Below are 18,476 nucleotides of genomic sequence, written 5' to 3'. Positions count from 1 at the left end.
TTTAGTATGAAAAAGTTTTTTGTTTGTTGAGATATCTTAACCAAACTGATAGAATATGCATCTGACCAAATTTGGTTTAAATCGATGTACTATATCATTAAGCTGCAATAGACAAGCTCAATCGAAAATTAAGTCTTAGTATGAAAAAGTTTTTTGTTTTTTGATATATCTTAACCAAACTGTTAGAATATGCATTTAAATTGGTTTTGTACATTCTAACCAAATTTGATTTAATTCAGTTCCATATATCATATAGCTGACATAGGAACAATTGGTCGAAAATCAACCTCAGTACAGAGTACTTGGGCACAGGGTATCGTACTGTCTAACTAATAAATAAATTTCTTTTTATATGGTGTAGTTTTTTTGAGCAAGAAATATTTATTTTATAAAGTTATTTCAGTACTTCAGTCAACATTAAATGTTCGTATTTTCTTACCCGTAAAATTTTACTTTGGATTTATCTTTCCATTAATATTTTATTTGAACATTTTCTTAACGTTAAAATATAGTAGTATTTCTAACCACTGCATGTAACAAGTAGATTGCAATTGCACAAAGTTTTCTTATATGTTTTTTATTGTTTTTATTAATTCCTTTTACTTATATTTTAACAGTATTATGATATATTTTATTTATTATTATACTAATTTAAAGTCAATAAATATTTAAATTAACAATTATTTTGTTTATTAAGTGGAATTGGTAATTTGTTGTCATTTCCCAGAGTACGCTTACTACGGTAAGTACTCGAATAATTACTGTTGCCATAGCCTACAGTTTTAGAGTTTTTGACGGCACTTCCAGCTTATGGCTAAGTATAACGACCTATATCCCAATTGAAGCCGCTGTCGCAGCCCCTGTCAGTCTACGGTTAATCATCGCTTAAGCACAGCATGGGACTGGGACTGGGATTGGGATTGGGACTGGAATTGGTATTGGGACTGGGGAGCTCAAGTTGAGCGTAAGGATGCGATGCATTTAAGCTTTTGAGGGGAACAATTAACTTATGCGCAAACAATAACGCCAAAGAATGCACGCTGACAGGAACCAGCTTCCTGCTAAGCAGAGGGAGGGAACAAGGGCGCAAGGGACAGGGCAGGGGTGGGCAGGAGTAGCGGCATGATCCAGCAATAATCCTTCTTTTGTCAGCAAATTTATTGCACACAAACAAACAGGCCGCCCAAAGGATATACTAGATGAAGGATGTGGTTGAAGATGGGCAAACGACTTTGACAATATACATTTTTATTGCGAAATCTGCAAAAGGCAAATAAAAGATTTGACACTCGAATTGCTTTGACTGCAGACTTGAATTTTGTTGTTGCCAAGGAAAAGACAAGATGGATGACAATACTCATACAAGACTGAGACAATGAATATGGTCTTGGGATCCACTAATTTGTGCTCAGGTTCTTATTTTTTTATTTTTACTTGGCTATTGATAGCACCTGCACCTTTGGCAGTGAAATCGCAAAGGCAAACAATCTATTGTTGTTGTTATTGCTGTTGTTGTCGGTGAGGTTTAATGGTAGCTCTTCTTATGTCATTATTAAATCTTTGAAGTATCTGCTGAATGAAAAACAGCAACACACACTTGAATACTTGAGTGACGCTCAATTTGATGGACGAGTAGCATCAGGGAATCAACCCTCGAATGGGAAAAATCACAGCAGGCACAATTGCACAACTGCAGCCAGGAGCTCAACATCAACATTCACATCCACATCCACATCCACATCAGCCTCAACCTCAAGCTCAACCACATGGAGAAGAGCTCAACTCGGCTCAATTTCTGGGCTACAAATCGCTTCAACCTGCCTGCACAGGCAAAACAAGTGGCAAAGCATAACAAAGGAGTCCAAGCTGGAATATTTTACGCTCGATTTATCCGCTTTCAAGGGAAGAGGGGCAGAGGCAGCAGCAAGTGGCAGGCTGTTTTGAGACTCATTTCATTCATTTGTTCATTTGATGACGATGACGATGATTCTGTTGATGCTTAAGCCTCTTGTTTGGCGGCAATAAAAATCGAGCAGTGCCGTGCCGTACCGCACGGAGAGTGACAACCCACCCCAGAGGACTACACTGACAAAAAAAATGTGTTAGATTTGGTTCTCAAATCTAAGAATTTTGATTTAAAAACTGCGTTGAGAATATAAAATTATAAAAGTATAAAAATTTTGATTTTAAGAAAATTTTGAATATGACCAAGTTTTTATTTTAAGAATAGATGTACTTATAATAAAAAAAAGTGTTCTTAAAATATAAGTGAAAAATAAAAAATGATTTTTAAATTTTAATTTATATAAATGTTTTATTATATTGTTACTAGGGGGATTCGAACCGGCGCTTACCGCTTTCACGACTAATACGTCCTCTCTAACCAGAGCGCCACGGGTCCACTATTTATTTCATATGAAATAGTACATATTTATACATTCCAGACAATTTAAGATTTTTATTCTTGTATTAAGTTCGATTTTTAGATTCATATTCTTTGTATTGTTAATATGATCTTAAAATTATCTTCTTTTAGTAACAAAATATTTATTCTTGATTTTAGAAGTTGTTCGTTTTTTTCAGTGTATAACTGCACAGGATGTCAATTTCTAATTCATAAATAAAACCCAAAGTCCTTTGAATGTGTCAGCACAAGTGTGGAAATTACAACCATTCCCATGGATGGGCAATCGACTGTTTGGAGTGGGCGCGTGGTACATTTGATTGCACTGTGTTATTGTTGTTTATTTGTGTGTGTGTGTGTGTGTGTGTGTGTGTGTGTGTAGAACCGCTGCCGCCTAAACCGCACGTTTCTGTCGACGAACCGCCAAATAAGCCAAAGGATTTGCGCCTCCTGCCTGTGTGTGCCTGTGGAAGGGCTTGAGTTTTGGATTGCTTTGCATGCTCGCAGGCACACTTGGATCGCATTAAGTTGATTTATTATGCAGTGAAGAATTCAATTAAGTAGGATGATTGTCACTTGTCCGTATGCCACGATACTGACATCGGCATCCACATTCACATCCACATTCACATCCACATCGACATCGGCCTAGACTCGCAGAATCTCGCACTCTTTATCACTCTTTATGTCTTTGGCTTTTGCTGGCAAACGTTTAATTTGCAGGGCGTGATTATTTGGACAGTTGTTAATAGTTGGCAATGATCCTTTGGCTGCCTTTGGCTGCACAGCCACAGATAATCATTTATTTGTTTTGACTGATGCTGGGATTAGGAACAAAAGTCAAATGCTAAATCATTTAACTTATTTGTACGAGTCCACCGCAAGACAATAGCGGAAACGGTGGGAATAAATAAAATCATTAAGTTATATAAAGATAAAAATTATATCTTCTAATTTAATAATTTCACTGGCTTACAAAATCTGGGGAAATTGGATAACAATTGAGAATAAAAATTAAAGATAGTAAAATGGATTTAACAAACAACATAAATAATAAAAAATATTAAGAAATTATGCATTTTAATTTAGTACTTATATCAAACAGAAAGCAGCCTAATGCCCTGTTAAGAAAATGTTCAATATCAAGTTTTTAGTCTCATAACTGAGAATATTGTTATAAAAATGTATTATGTTTTTCCTTGGAAAAAGTCGGACTCGAACCCCCGCTTGAATGTGACATATTTATACTTTCCTAACAATTTAAGATTTTTATACTTATGTAAAGAACCGCGATTTTTAAGATTAATATTCTTAGTATTAGTAATTTCGTCTTATAATGTTTTAAGAACAAAATATGTAAGATTAATGTTCTTGATTTTAGAAGTTGGTCATTTTTTTTAGTGTTCTGTGCCTAAGTGTTCTGTGGTCCAGTTACATTTTAGCTGAATATTAGTTTTATTTTTTGGTCTAGAATACTGTAGAGCTTTTCATTTTATAAAATAAATTTATATAAATTTTTGGTCCATAGATAAGAACGGATATTTAAAAAATAAATGGTACAAGACCATTATCTTGATTTTAGAACCTTTTTTATCAGTGTATACATGTTTCGTCAAACTATCTTTCCGGTGCATAACTAAGACCATAATTTGACATTAAAAAAATGGGCCTAACTTTAAATTTTGCAAATTTATTTAAGCAAAGCTTCATGTTTAATAAATAAGTATAAGCAATATTAAAATAATATAATATTAACTATACGCAATCTGAATAAATCACGCACTTCAATGCTTAATAAAAAAGGGAATCCTTCCCGTTCCAAGCACTGAAATTGCAACCACTTGAAAAGTGTAAAAACTTAAATGTAACCATAATAACAAGAGGAAGGATGTCAAGTCATAGAGTTGTATAGAAGAGACGCCTAATAACTTCTGGTCTGACACGTGTCGGACGTGCGCCGTTTAACGGGTGTTAGGTAATTCACACTTCCTGCCAGGACAACGGAAAACGAGGCATCAGGAGGGTATGGGAGGAGGCGGGGCGAGAGACAGTAGGCTGAAGGATATTTAATGCCCCGCTGGAATTTCATTAAATAATCGTTAGTGTAAATCAATTTGTTAGATCAAAGTACCGAGGCACGGTCTTTGAATGGGCGACATGGCGACAAATGAAAAGAAAATATGTGCAGGCTTGTGCAATGATTGTGATGATAATGTTGATGAAACGAGTATTACCAATTTGGCAGCAAATATTTGTCAGCATTGATGACGAAACTACAAAACATTAACACGTGCGTGCGAACCGCGATCCTTGAAGTGTGAACACGTGCCACGAGGACTATCAGTGTCCAAAATCAACAATATTGAACGCAATATAAATAAGATATGGATATAATGGATGCACATATGTACATTGCTTTATTGGAGAAGGTTAACTTGGCTCCCAAATGGGACTGATTGAATCAAAACCTAAATGTGATGGCCAGCACAGGGAATTACAATTTGTATTTGGATTTGTATTTGTATTTGTCTCGTTTTCGCATCCGAAATCCATCAAAAGCTTCATTGCCGTAATCGCATTAGGTCTTTAGCCTTATCCAGTAAATAAAATGTTTTCGTCATGGTCTTACGCAAGGACATCTCAACCATCCATTCAATTGTCCTGTGAATGGCTGCTGTGAAAAGTACAAGCGTTTGAAATTTAATTTAACGCATTTACATGCGGCTTAAGATTTCAGATTCAGCTTTGGAATCGGCTTCAGGGCATGGTAAACAAATCAAATATATTTAGGAGTAGAAACTCAAACAAAGGGATGCGACGACAACCAAATGAAATTTGCTTTTCGGCAGGCAAACGCACTTGATAACAAACGATGATGATGCACTCAAAAAAAAGCAGTACGATTCGTTTTAAAAAACAAAGAGGTTTGAAATTAATCCTGTTTTTGTTTAGAAATTTTTAGAACTATTCAGTCTTTAATTATCTTACATTTAGAGCGAGTCGTTCTTAAAATCATAAATAGCCGTTAAACATTAGATATCAAGAACAAAATTCCTAAATCAAGAATTATGTATAATAAATGCAAACTGTTTCGATATTAAATATAAACATGATTAATCCTGATTTAAAAGTGGTGATGATTTATGATTTTGATCATTTTATTTGGTTTTCTATTTAGTTAAAGTTGTTTTTGTACTCAGCTATAGAGTTTAAAAGACTTGAATTTAGTTTGAAATATAGTTTTTTAATTTAATAAGCGAGCTTGAAGTAAGTACACAGTGTTTACACAAAAAAGTGCTCTAAAATTAAGATTTTGGTCTCAAATCTAAGAATTTCGGTCTGAAAAATGAGTCGTGAAAATAAAATTCTTAAATTAAGAGTATATGTTCTTAAAATTAAAATAAAAAAAAATATAAAAATTAAATATTATTTTATAAATTCATGCTTTTTTTTAATTTTTTCAGTCTTGGTAATTTTATAAATATTATTTTAATTTGTTACGAGTGGGATTCGAACCTGCGCCTACTGCGTCACAACTAAAGCAGTTTCTCTAATCAGAGTTTCTCTATTAAGAACTCTACTTTTTAAGATTAATATTCTTTGTATTAGTAATATGGTCTTAAGATGTTCTTATTTTGGGAACAACATTTTTAAGATTAAGGTTCTTGATTTTAGAAGTTGGTCTTTTTTTTAATGTTTAATTTTCTTAAATCACTTAGATTTAAAATAATTTTCAGACTTTGCTGACTTTTGAACCCGAAAACTTTTGATTTAAGTACTTTAAGCACTTGATTTTTCTCTCAGTGTGATAACGATGATGATGACCAGGTTGAGTTCAGATCCCGGTTCATCATCTGCATCTGCGACCCTGCGCACATGCGGCCTGTTGAGCGGGGGGAGGTTGCAGGATGCAGGATGGGCGGGTGGTGGTACGGCTGCCTGTCCGTCCGTCTTCCCGCCTGCTTGTCCGCCTGTCTACTTCTTGTCCTTGGTGGTTGTTGGCAGCGAGTTAAAAACTCAATATTTGAATAACTTACTACCGTGCGAGTGAACTTTTGAGGCGCACTCGAGTTAAGGGCAGCAGCGGGTCGGTTCGGTTCGGTTCGGTTCGGTTCGGTTCGGTTCGGTTTGGATTTGGTACGCTTTGGGTGCGGTGCTTAAGCTTCCAGTGTGCAAAAGGACAATTATTTGTTTATACGTTGTCATTTAAATTGAGTTCTAATGTTGACAGCATACAACAAATCCCATTCCGTCGTAAAATTGACCGAAAAACTGCGCTCGCTTCGAATGTTTGTATGCAGTTGTGATTACAAACAGTTGCAGATACAGATACAAATGCGAGATACAAGTGCGCACTTCAGCGACTGTCAACTAGAAGGGGACGCAATAGGACAGCACCAATGGCATTTATGTGGGCACCATTATTTGCTCTATCACGTTCACATTTGAAAGTTATGAGCCCATTAGATCCGTAGTAAACACAAATATCCATAATCCATACCACGGGGCATGTCATTCCACAGTCCCAGCCCGAGTTCCATTCACAGTTTATCCTTATACGAGTACGATTCGTACACATGTACGCGTAATTGTTTGTTGATGTCCTTCTGATGTCGTGAGAATATTCAGTTGGTACTTCTACGTTTCCATTTCCATTTTCATTTCATTTCATTTTCTTTTCTTTTGTTTAGTCACTAAACTTTAGTGTTGTCATGTGTGCTTAAACTTTCAACTTTCTCGACCAGTTCTAGTTCAAAGTGTTTCAAATATAACGTTTTTATAGTTTGCAAATATGTTTTCAATTCATTCTGTTCCCAATGCTAAGCTGTTCTATTAAGGCTTTATTGCATGCTTTAAAAAATGTTGATTTGTGAAGTAGCTATCATTGGTTTTTTCTGGGTTTTCTCCAATCCTTGCAACAAATGTTGGACCAATCATTTTTATCCTTTTATACCCGTTACCTAAGAATAAGTAAAAGGGCATATTGTGTTCGTTGAGATGTATATAGCAGGGAAAGCCAGGTATCTCCGACCCTATAAAGTATATATATTCTTGATCAGCATCAATAGCCGAGTCAATATTGCCATGTCCATCTGTCCATCCGTGTGAGCGCCTAAATCAAAATCACCACACCCACCGCTTTTATGATTTTACGTTATTTTGGGTAATTAACTTTATCTATTATTACTATCTATCATCCTACTTAATAGTATCAAGATTAGTTAAGCAGAACGGTAGTAATAGCTACTTTAATTTTTAAAGCAATTCAAGCTCCTATACTTTTATAAAAGTATGTAACAGATATTCCTATAGTCGGAGTCTCGACTAAAGCCTTTCCGACTAGTGTTCTTTAAATACCATCAGAACAATTTCATTTTAATACTTACTAATAATTTAATTTTTTTTTTTTTACTTATTTTACTGATTATTGCCTGACGATAAATGAGTAATTTTAAAATTGTAAATTTAATTTTATCAATTCATCTAAAACTTTCGTACCGCAGGTATTAAATGAACAAAATTTTCACTTTTTTTGTTTATATTTTTTTTTATTTAAGGAATGTATTATGTTTTTATATGTTAAAGAAGGTAAGGGTAGACTGATAAAAATATTGTTCTAAAATCAAGATTTTGGTCTCAAAACTACGAATTTTTGTCTAAAAAATGCGTCGAGAATATACAATTCTTAGATTAAGAAAACACATCTTGGTTTTGAGAACATTTTGAATAAGACCAAGTTCTTATTTTAAGAATAAATGCTCTTAAAATTAAAATCAAAAAACAAAATGCTTAAAAATAGTTTTTTTAATTTATAATTTTTTTTTAATTTTGACATTTATACATTTTATTCTGTCTTGGTGATTTTATAAATGTTTTTTTTTATTTGTCACTGAAGCGGCTTCTCTAAGCAGAGCGCCAAGTGTCCATATGAAATAGAACGTATTTATACTTTCCTAACAATTTTAGATTTTATTCTTGTACTTAAATTTTTTAGATTAATATTCTAAGTATTAGTAATATGGTATTAAACTGTTTTTATTTTAGGAACAGCATTTTTGAGATGAATGTTCTTAATTTTAGAAGCTGGTCTTTTTTTTCAGTGTAGAAAATGTGTGGAGTGAAAAGTGGCTAATGCTTTAACTTTACAAAATATATATATTGTAAGATTGGGATTTAATTCAGGCGAATTTGAAATACATAAAACTATCACAAGGTTACTCGTAATCAGGGATTTCTTATTAAAATTTGTGTAAATCAAATCATTATCTTATCTTAACTTAGCTTAGTCCCTGCGAATAGTTAAGGTGAATATTAAAGAGTATTTGAAGTGGCAGCAATATTCAAATAATCGAGTATAACGGCGTTTTGCCAGCTGAAGTGTTTTTGCGCAAAAACTGTAATTTTTATTCATTTCCAGGACGCACTCAGAAGTGGCTGCTAAACGATTATTAGCAATTTGATATAACTGCATGTAAGTACAACACGAGAACAAGTCAACAACGGATCCACACATACAGACATCCTTGCAAGCATACATACAACATACACGTGTAGCTACTTACATAAGAGCACAACGCAATGCTGTCAGTGTGTGTGTGTGTGTGTGTTTGTGACGGCAAACAATACAAAAATCACTTCAGTTAACTAAATCGACGCAACAACCATGCGCCGACTGCGACGCAGCGCACACAGTCACGCTATATGGGATGCTACAAAAACGAGAGAACGGAACAGTAAAGAACGCTCTCCTTCTCTTTTACACACACACACACACACACACACTCACGCTGACAGCGGCCATTGCAAAAGGCGTGCCAGCAGAGAGCCAATCAGCGCTTACCTCTGCCATGAGACAGCAGCAGAGACAGCATGCAGCAGCGACGCCGGCAGCGCAGTCAGCGCAACAGCAGAGGGCAAAGCAATGTGTGGGATGAAAGCAGAGGCCGCCATTTGCCGCTGCGGATGCGTGCAGCGCTGAAAGTTAAGCTCATTGCCATATTTTTGCTTTTTGCTTTTTACTTTTTGCTTCTTGCTTTTGCTCCTGATGCTGTTCTCTTTTGAATTTACTTTACTAACAAAACATGACTGTTGGGAGGCAAAAAGGAAATTGTTTTATCAAATGGGTTTCCTTACGCTTTTTTATTATGAAATTAATTTTCAACATCATTCCGTCGTCGTTCGTTCTTCCCATTCCCTTGGTTCGCTCTATAAGTAAGTAATTCCCGCACTTTGAACGTCTCTTCTGTTTACTCTACATTTCTGCTTTCTGCTTATCCGAGTTTTTTCATAATTCTGGTCCTTTAGAGTATTTAATGGAAATGTTTGCGTAGCTTTGTTGTTGAGTTTCACCTTCTCACTCTACTTTTGCCATTTACTCGCATTAAAATGCAAATCTTGATTATGCATTTAAGTTTTGCAGACAAATTAAATTCATTTGCATAGCGTCTGACTGAAAACTCGTAATTATTACGATCCCAACAACTTTCAACATCATTTGCTTACCACTAGTTGCAGCTTCAGTGTGGCACATATGTTTTCCAAGTAGTCTTTGGTTCTTTTGTACATGTTGTGTTTATTACATGAAAGCATAGAAACAGCTAAAATCGATGGGCATTTGTCCAGCACTTGATGGGCTTCCATTTACGGAGTGCTGAGTTTTCCATTGTGTAAATCGCGTAGGCAAATTAATATTGTAATATGGCCAATAAAGATGCCGGCAACTGGACACAGTCTTTACCTTTATGTGGTCTGAATGTTATGACTGCTGTCTATCTTTATATGTATGCGTGTGTGCGTGTGTTTTACGTCATAACTGCCAAGTTACCGCAACAAACAGCGAAAGTTACTCAATGCAGTTGAAGCCAATGTGAAATGCTCTCGTAAATCGATAACACTGTCCAACAAGCAATGCATTTTTAGCAAACACAGTTTCTCCATTGATCATAAACAGTCTCAAACTCTATTTAATTTCTATTCAATGTGGCTATACTCATACTTAACTCTGCACCGAACCTTGTTGTGCAGTGTAATCGATACGAAAATCAGACTCAAAATAGAATGTCCACTAAGTCAGTTAGCAAGAATGCCAGACAGCTAATTGTAAAATCAGTTTATGCGCGATTTTCAATGGGCTCACTGCAAAAAGCTCACAGCTAAAAATTACAAAAAATAAAAAAAAATACTTCCAATTTGTTGTTTAATGTTTAACGCTTGACTTAACTGTGAAATCTATAAAATAGATAAATTTAATTAATTATTATGGTTCAATTCCAAGGGAATTCCGGTGCCGGCGGCGGTGGCGGTCAGTAAACCACAAATTCACAACGCAATCTAATTAAACCAAGGATTATATAAGCGCAAGCGACTTGTAATCTGACATTGAACATAAATATACTAATATGTGCATGTTTAGCTAATTAAATGAGACCTACAAATAATTGTGTATAGTACTATAATCAAGCAAATAACTTTTTAAATACCTTACAAAGTTACTCGAAGCATTATTTGCATGGGATTTTCAAAAGTGTTGCAGTTCAAATCATGTCGCTGAAAATTTTCATCTTATATTTAAAGTTTTAATCATCTTTCAAGCTTACTAGGTTTCTGAGATTAAAAATATTATAAAATCTAATATATTTAAGATAATATACTATAATATAATTATTAATATACCTAATTTTCAAGAAAAATAGCTTACAATTTTTATGTTACAAACTTGCAAGGCTTCTAAGATTAAAAATTATAGTAAAATTTAATATCTTAAAGATATGAAACCTTATTCAAAATATCTACATCTGATAATTTGAAATAAAAATAAAAAACTTAATATTTTGAAAACAGTTGAAAATGTTTTTAAATCGAATTTGCTAAAAAAAAAATGCAAAGCCTCAATGCACAAACTTATCAAAAATTTAATATATGTATGCTACAAGTAGCATTAAAAAGCAAACAGTTATCAATTGATTAGCTTATAATTTCTGAATTTCATTTAAGCAAATACTTCACAAGGCAAATATTTTCTGTGTTTTTATGATTGAATAATTCCTTCTAATATTTTGGATTTTATTAGTATTCATTAGTATAAACTAAACTTATGGTAAAAAAAATGCATTTTGATCTGTACAAACATACATATTTTCCTGAGCGAGCTCTCTTTTTATCATTATATTTACTTACTCGTATCCCTCTCGTAGAGCTCATTCACATGGTGACTTTGGACAAAACGGGCAAGAAATCATTTGGCATTTGTATTGTGCGGGGTGAGGTGAAGGACTCGCCGAATACGAAAACCACGGGTATATTTATAAAGGGTATTGTGCCCGATAGTCCTGCGCATCTCTGTGGCAAATTAAAGGTCAGTGACTGAATCTCGCAGAGACATTTGCCTTAAAGCGTCGCATTCGCAGGTTGGTGATCGGATTCTCTCGCTGAATGGCAAGGATGTGCGGCATTCCACTGAGCAGGCAGTCATTGACCTCATCAAGGAGGCGGACTTTAAGATCGACCTGGAGATACAGACGTTTGACAAGAGCGACGAGTCCAAGAATGATTCACGCAACAATGGCTACATGCAGGCCAAAAATAAGTTTAATCAAGGTACAAATAAGATGTTAACTGTTCATACAATGACTGTTTTGACTGCCAACTTGTCTCTAGAGCAAACACCCACTAGCAACATGGGAACGGGCAGGCAATCAACTGTTCGAAATGATCCGAGACGCAGCTCAACCTTTGCGGCATCCCAGCGCATCAAGCACGTACCGACCCACTATGATGAGGATGACGAGGATACCCGAGACATGACCGGTCGCATACGCACCGAAGCGGGATACGAGGTACACGGATCGAGCTCCAAGTGGAAGATTCCTCTATCTAATGAATTTTTTTTGATTTGCAGATTGATCGCGCCTCGGCGGGCAACTGTAAGCTGAATAAGCAGGAAAAGGATCGCGACAAGGAGCAGGAGGATGAGTTTGGCTACACGATGGCCAAGATAAACAAGCGCTATAACATGATGAAGGATCTGCGCCGCATCGAGGTGCAGCGACAGGCGAATGTACCGCTGGGCATTGCCCTGGCCGGTCACAAGGATCGACAGAAGATGGCCTGCTTTGTGGCTGGCGTCGATCCGAATGGCATGCTGGCCAGTGTCGATGTAAAGCCAGGCGATGAGATTGTCGAGGTCAATGGCAATGTGCTAAAGAATCGCTGCCACTTGAACGCCTCCGCCGTGTTCAAGAATGTCGAGGGCGAGAAGCTTGTGCTGATCACATCCCGTCGCAAGCCCAATGACGAGGGCATGTGTGTGAAGCCCATCAACAAGTTCCCAGCATCAACCGATGAGGCAAGCTAAGAGTACTTCCAACTATCCCCAACTCTAACTTAATCTTTGTTTGCAGACCAAGTTCATATTTGACCAGTTCCCCAAGGCGCGCACGGTAAAGGTGCGCAAGGAGGGCTTCATTGGCATAATGGTCATCTATGGCAAGCACGTGGAGGTCGGCAGTGGCATCTTTATCTCTGATTTACGTGAGGGTTCCAATGCAGAGGCGGTAAGTGCTAATCTTGTACTGCAATCTTCGAATCCTGCCAATCTTGTCAAATCTTCCAGGCGGGCGTTAAAGTTGGTGACATGCTGCTGGCGATTAACCAAGATGTAACACTCGAGTCCAACTACGATGAAGTATGTATTACAATTGAATTGTCAAATTTAATCCTAATCAATACATTTACACAGGCGACTGGACTGCTGAAAAGGGCTGAGGGCGTGGTGACCATGATTCTGCTCACGCTGAAGAGCGAGGAGTCCATCAAGGCCGAGAAAGACGCAGAGGAAAAAAAGAAGGAGGGTAAGAAAGGTCACATCCCTTATATGTTATAACAAACTCAATTCGTATCATCCATCACTTTCCAGAAGCCAAAAAGGAGGCGGAAAAGCCACAGGAACCAGCAACAGCCGAAATAAAGCCAAACAAAAAGATACTCATTGAGGTGAAGGTGGACAAGAAACCATTGGGCGTCATTGTCACTGGCGGCAAGAACAACCACGTGAAGGTATGCTCGACTTTCATTTCCACGTGCTGATTATCTCTCGACTCTTTTCCCTGCAGACTGGTTGTGTCATCACACACATTTATCCCGAGGGCGCCTTTGCAACGGACAATCGTCTGAAGATCTATGACCACATTTGCGACATCAATGGCAAGGCGGTGCATTGCGAGAGTCTCACCACACTGAAGGTGCATCAACTGTTCCACGTGACTTATGAAAAGACGGTCAACTTTACCGTCTACCGCGCCGATCCGCCAGAGCTGGAGAAGTTCAACGTGGAGTTCATGAAGAAGAGCGGCAAGGAGCTGGGCCTATCATTGACGCCCAATGAACGCGGTTGCACCATCTGCGACATCGTATGTAGTTGGTATAGAATGCAAGACTTGTATTTAGTTACGCTCCCATTCGCAGATACAAGGACAATATCCAGAAATCGATAATAAGCTGCAACGCGGCGATATTATAACCAAATTCAACGGTGACTCAATGGAGGGTTGCACATTCCAGGTGTGCTATGCGCTCTTCAAGGGCGCCAATGGCAAAATATCGATGGAGGTGACACGACCGAAGCCAACACTACGCACCGAAGCACCCAAATAAGGCGAAACTGAGAAATTCATCCACTGTAGAGACGCAGACGGAGACGCTTGTTTAGTGTAGTGCCTTGGAAATAAAACAATAGATACGTTAGAGTCAATTCTAATTTAATAACATCTGTTGTTGTTGTTCCGTTATTGGGTTTTATTTTGTTGTAACTTGACAGGAAACTGCTTAGGCTATAGAGCTTGCATTCGATGCGATACGGGGCCACAGATCAGCGCATTCCTTGGCAACGGGCCCGGTTATGGCCGAGCCCTTCATTTCGCCTTTGTTGTTCACAATGACCCCCGCATTGTCTTCAAAGTATATAAAAATACCGTCCCTCCTCCTGAACGGTTTGCGCTGCCGAATCACCACGGCAGGCATAACCTAAAAAAGAGAGAAGGGCACGAGTTAATGAAAAAGAATAATAAGTTAATCCATCTGGAAGTAAACACAATACTAAGCAGAAAAGTTTGCAAGCATACAGTCAACGCAAGAGTTATTCGTACAGCCTCAGTTTTTATACTTCTACAGCTACTGTAGGTTATTCATATTTAAGTTAAATATCATAAATCAACAAGAATAGAATGGAAATCAAAACAAGACGAAGAAACGACGCATAAAAGTTATTCATACACTTACTTTTAACTATTTTCAACCCTCTTATTTGTGAGTGGTTTTCTTTTTTAAGATTGATTAATTATATTGAAAGTATGATATTTTATTGAAAGTAATTGAATTGAAAGCAAGCTATTAAAATGTCAAGTGTACGAATACTTGCTGTGCTGACTGTATGTACACATTATTCGCACACAGCGTGCAACACATTTTCAGCTGGTTGTTGTAATTGTTTTTCTTTACACTGCCATGCTGCATATGTATGTATGTTTTGCACTTTTCACATATGTATGTAACTTTCGGCTAGCAACAAACTCCACTCACCTTCTTTCTCAACTCAGGCTTGCCCTTCTTGACAGTGGCAACAAACATGTCACCGACGCCAGCAGCGGGCAGACGGTTCAAACGACCACGAATGCCGTGCACAGCAATAACGTACAGGTTCTTGGCACCTGAAATATATGAATTACCATTTACAACTGCCTTCACATGTTGATTGTATTGTATGTTGCGCATATTACCTGTGTTGTCAGCGCAATTCATAACAGCGCCTACGGGCAAACCCAGCGAGATGCGGAATTTGCCTCCCGCGGTACCACCACGTCCTAAATGACAGAAAACACAAATAATTAATTAAACGGCCGTATTCAGTTGAGCACTTCATTATAACGTAGTTGTTTTGCATTGATTCACATTATTTAACACGATTAATTCGGATTTAATTTATTAAAAAATACCTCTCTTCGACATTTTGCTGCTTGTTCGGAACCGAAAGGAAGTAAAAAGAAAGAGCTGGTTCGGCTACCGAACCGCAGCCAACTTAGCTTGAGTCGCTATTGGAACTAGTAGCGTTGCCATTTCCAGCTGAAAATGAACTAGTTTTGTTCTCTGACAGTGCTGCCACCTACCAAGAACAATAACCATGTATCGATTATCTGAAACAAATATTCGATAGCATAGTTACAATTAATTTAATTTAATGATTTAAAAATTATCAAATCAATTACTTGATTATGTTTAACTGGTTCTGATTACTTAAAATTAATTTTCTCTTTATATAAGCATTTTTTAATACGAGTGATAATTTTTGTTAGCCTGACTAACTTAGCCATTTCTAGCTATTTTTTTTTAAAAGTCTGGCAGCTTGTTCACCGTATGTTATTAAGAATTTGCATGTTTGGTACAAGCGCAGCCAACTTCAAGCAAGCGCAAATATTCTAGTGCGCGTAAAATTCCAAACGATATTTAAAATCGTAAAAAATGGAAGAGAACGGCATGCTTAGTTATGTTAAGGAAGTTATACACGCATTAGTGAACTCGACCCCACAGCGTATGACTGTGGAGGGGTTGAAACGCGACTATTTAGGCGCCGAAGGCTCTGCTGTGCCTTATAATAAGTTTGGCTTTAAGACTGTTGAAAGCTTTTTGCATTCCATTTCAGACACTGTAGAGGTAAAATTAATACAACATTGCTTGGGTTTGTTTTATTTAAAGGTAACCTCTTTCTTATAAGGTAATAGGATGTGGTCCCATGGCAGAAGTGGTGGCAAAACAGCGCGCAAAGTCGGCACATATTCAAAAGCTGGTAAAAAGCCAAAAGAAGCCAAGTGCCAACGCTCGGAGCCGAAAGAGGCAAAAGTCGAGATTCGTTTATCCCTCAGAACGATCTGATCTCGTATTTATTAATGAGCATCACAATTCAAGCAGACGATTCAATAATAACGACAACAATTATAGCTATGCTAATCGAAAGCCTCAGCAGTATTCTGGAAATCGCTTACCATCCAGAAATAACTATTATGGCCAATACTCTAGGCAGGAATACCGACCAACTGCCTACTCCCAGCAGCGTATGATAGAGACGACAAATTCCAATTCAGTGGAAACTTCGATCGCTAATCTTAAAATTGCCAATGTCGATGAAGATTCATCTTCATCCTCGGACGGTTTCAAAATCTACCTGCCCGATAGAGCTACTCTGAGCAAACCAATTGAAATCAAGTCAAATTCACCAATTCACTTGGATAATAACGCAAATCCCACATCAAAGAAATCAACTGTGGATTCACCCATAGATTATGTGTCTTCTGAAGATAGCTGTGATGAGCAAGCCTTTCCCACCTATGCTGTGGTACGTTTAATCTTATTGTCATCTATCATGCATACTTATATGGCGTCTATTTCAGGAAGAACGAGTCGACTTGGTCACTAAAAAGCCTCCAATAGTACCGCAAGCTAAAAACCCCATGATGGAACCTCTTAATGGTTATCTGTCCTCAGATGCTGGCAGCGATTCGGAAGCCATACCAGCATACGCTGTGGTAATACTTTAAGCATACTTAACTCCTACTTAGTTGAAGCCTAAAGATTGCATATTTTCCAGGACCATCGTGTTATAGGTATGGCTTATCCCAAGGATGCTGTGCGCTTTGATCAAGTTTTGCCCGACAATAAGATTCACAAGAAGATGAAGCTTGATAGTCGCCTCGCTGTACAACTTGTGACGGTAGCTTAAAGCCAATCCTATTTTAGATAAAGTTTAATGTTAAATTAATAATTATCCACAGGTAGCAAGTCCTCATAGTTTCTACTTTTGGACTCTCGACGATGACTTTGTTGAATACAAGGCCATGTCATCCAACATGCAGTATGTATTAATTTCAATAATTATATATATTATAAACTAATTTCTATTATTTAATTAATGTAATTCAGGAGCTATTACGACAACATTGACCATAAAAAATACACTATTCCAATGGTCCTCATAATGTCCGGACATTTGGCTGCCTGTACGAACATGAACATGAATTGGCAGCGAGTCCGAGTCTTGGACATTAAAACGGGCAGCGCAAAGAATATTGAGGCAAGTAGTTTTATATATATATATATATTCTTGTTCAGCATCAACAGTTATTGTTTAACATTCTACTTAATCGCATCGCGATCAGTTAAACAGAACAGCGGAAATAGCTGTTTTAATTTTGAAAGCAATTCAAGCTCCTAAAAGTATGTAACGGGTATTCCTATAGTCGGGGTCTCGGCTATAGTCTTTCCGAAAAGTTTTAAATTTTAAGCATGTTATTGTAATATTCTTCTATTCTCAGGTGGAGTACGTAGACACGGGCGAGAGAATGTGGGTGTGCCACGGTGACCTGAAGTATCTGTCCACGGAGTTTGCCAAATTGCCGGCCCAATGCTGGTCCGGCCGACTGTCGTGCATAATGCCTATGCAGGGCACACACTTTTCACTGGACGCCAGCAATTATTTTTACAAGCTCGTCTCGCATCGCCGACTTTATGCTAAAATTGAGAAAATCAACGATACGGTAAGCGTAGAATACAGAAAAACTGTAGAACAGGTTAATATTGATTCTTATTTCAGAACAACACTGTACACATGATACTCGTTGATCCCAATGCCGTAACCTACTCAAAGAACATTAATATAGAACTCGTCGAGTCTGGATTGGTTCGTCGCAGTTATAGCCCTTAGAATCGGGTCATAAATATATCAGCTAATTGGCTGCTAACTGAATAACATTTGGAATTGTCTGTTATTTTTTGTTATGGTTTCATTAATTAATTGGCTATGCTATTGAGTTATTATTATGGATGGCCAAGATTATTGTTTGTTTTGATTTCATTAATTAATTTTGTTACTATATAAGACAATTGTGCTGTAAGCTTAAATGAAACAATTTATATTGTGTTATGTTAAGGCAAACGCTGTCCTTCTGCATTTCTTTTATTAGTTTACGTATAATAAAATACTAAGTTACATAATTCTTTAAACAAGTTGCTGTCTTTCTCTTGATTT

The 18,476-nt window shown here is 37.1% G+C and overlaps 3 protein-coding genes across 5 annotated transcripts; 2 read left to right on the top strand and 1 right to left on the bottom strand.

Annotated features, from left to right (window-relative positions):
- The first annotated feature begins 10,648 nt into the window (after window positions 1-10,648).
- On the top strand, window positions 10,649-14,161 carry LOC117783143 (inactivation-no-after-potential D protein). Of its 2 annotated transcripts, XM_034620372.1 has the most exons (11): window positions 10,649-10,706; window positions 11,599-11,759; window positions 11,812-12,001; window positions 12,062-12,240; window positions 12,303-12,749; window positions 12,805-12,957; window positions 13,017-13,088; window positions 13,143-13,254; window positions 13,320-13,459; window positions 13,516-13,812; window positions 13,868-14,161. In XM_034620372.1, the coding sequence occupies exons 1-11, from the start codon at window positions 10,664-10,666 to the stop codon at window positions 14,054-14,056; spliced, it is 1,983 nt and encodes a 660-aa protein (XP_034476263.1). In that variant the 5' UTR covers window positions 10,649-10,663; the 3' UTR covers window positions 14,057-14,161. The 2 variants fall into 2 exon arrangements, with proteins under 2 accessions (XP_034476263.1, XP_034476261.1); XM_034620370.1 differs by having other exon boundaries at window positions 11,812-12,240.
- Window positions 14,162-14,180: 19 nt separating this feature from the next.
- LOC117783144 (60S ribosomal protein L23) lies at window positions 14,181-15,452 on the bottom strand. Its single transcript, XM_034620373.1, has 4 exons — window positions 15,394-15,452; window positions 15,178-15,261; window positions 14,981-15,108; window positions 14,181-14,425 (listed from the first exon to the last, which is right to left on the bottom strand). The coding sequence occupies exons 1-4, from the start codon at window positions 15,404-15,406 to the stop codon at window positions 14,228-14,230; spliced, it is 423 nt and encodes a 140-aa protein (XP_034476264.1). The 5' UTR covers window positions 15,407-15,452; the 3' UTR covers window positions 14,181-14,227.
- A 382-nt stretch (window positions 15,453-15,834) lies between these two features.
- On the top strand, window positions 15,835-18,454 carry LOC117783941. 2 transcript variants are annotated; one of them, XM_034621523.1, is made up of 8 exons: window positions 15,835-16,108; window positions 16,170-16,787; window positions 16,843-16,974; window positions 17,040-17,162; window positions 17,224-17,303; window positions 17,372-17,522; window positions 17,764-17,985; window positions 18,042-18,454. In XM_034621523.1, exons 1-8 carry the CDS (start codon window positions 15,917-15,919, stop codon window positions 18,150-18,152), a joined length of 1,629 nt encoding a protein of 542 aa, XP_034477414.1. In that variant the 5' UTR covers window positions 15,835-15,916; the 3' UTR covers window positions 18,153-18,454. The 2 variants fall into 2 exon arrangements, with proteins under 2 accessions (XP_034477414.1, XP_034477412.1); XM_034621521.1 differs by having other exon boundaries at window positions 16,843-16,977.
- The last annotated feature ends 22 nt before the right edge of the window (window positions 18,455-18,476 follow it).

This window comes from Drosophila innubila, assembly GCF_004354385.1.
Source record: "Drosophila innubila isolate TH190305 chromosome 2R unlocalized genomic scaffold, UK_Dinn_1.0 1_C_2R, whole genome shotgun sequence".
Classification (NCBI taxonomy): Eukaryota; Metazoa; Arthropoda; class Insecta; order Diptera; family Drosophilidae; genus Drosophila; species Drosophila innubila.
Note: the sequence above shows the minus strand (reverse complement) of the source record. Positions and strands in the feature narration are given on the sequence as shown.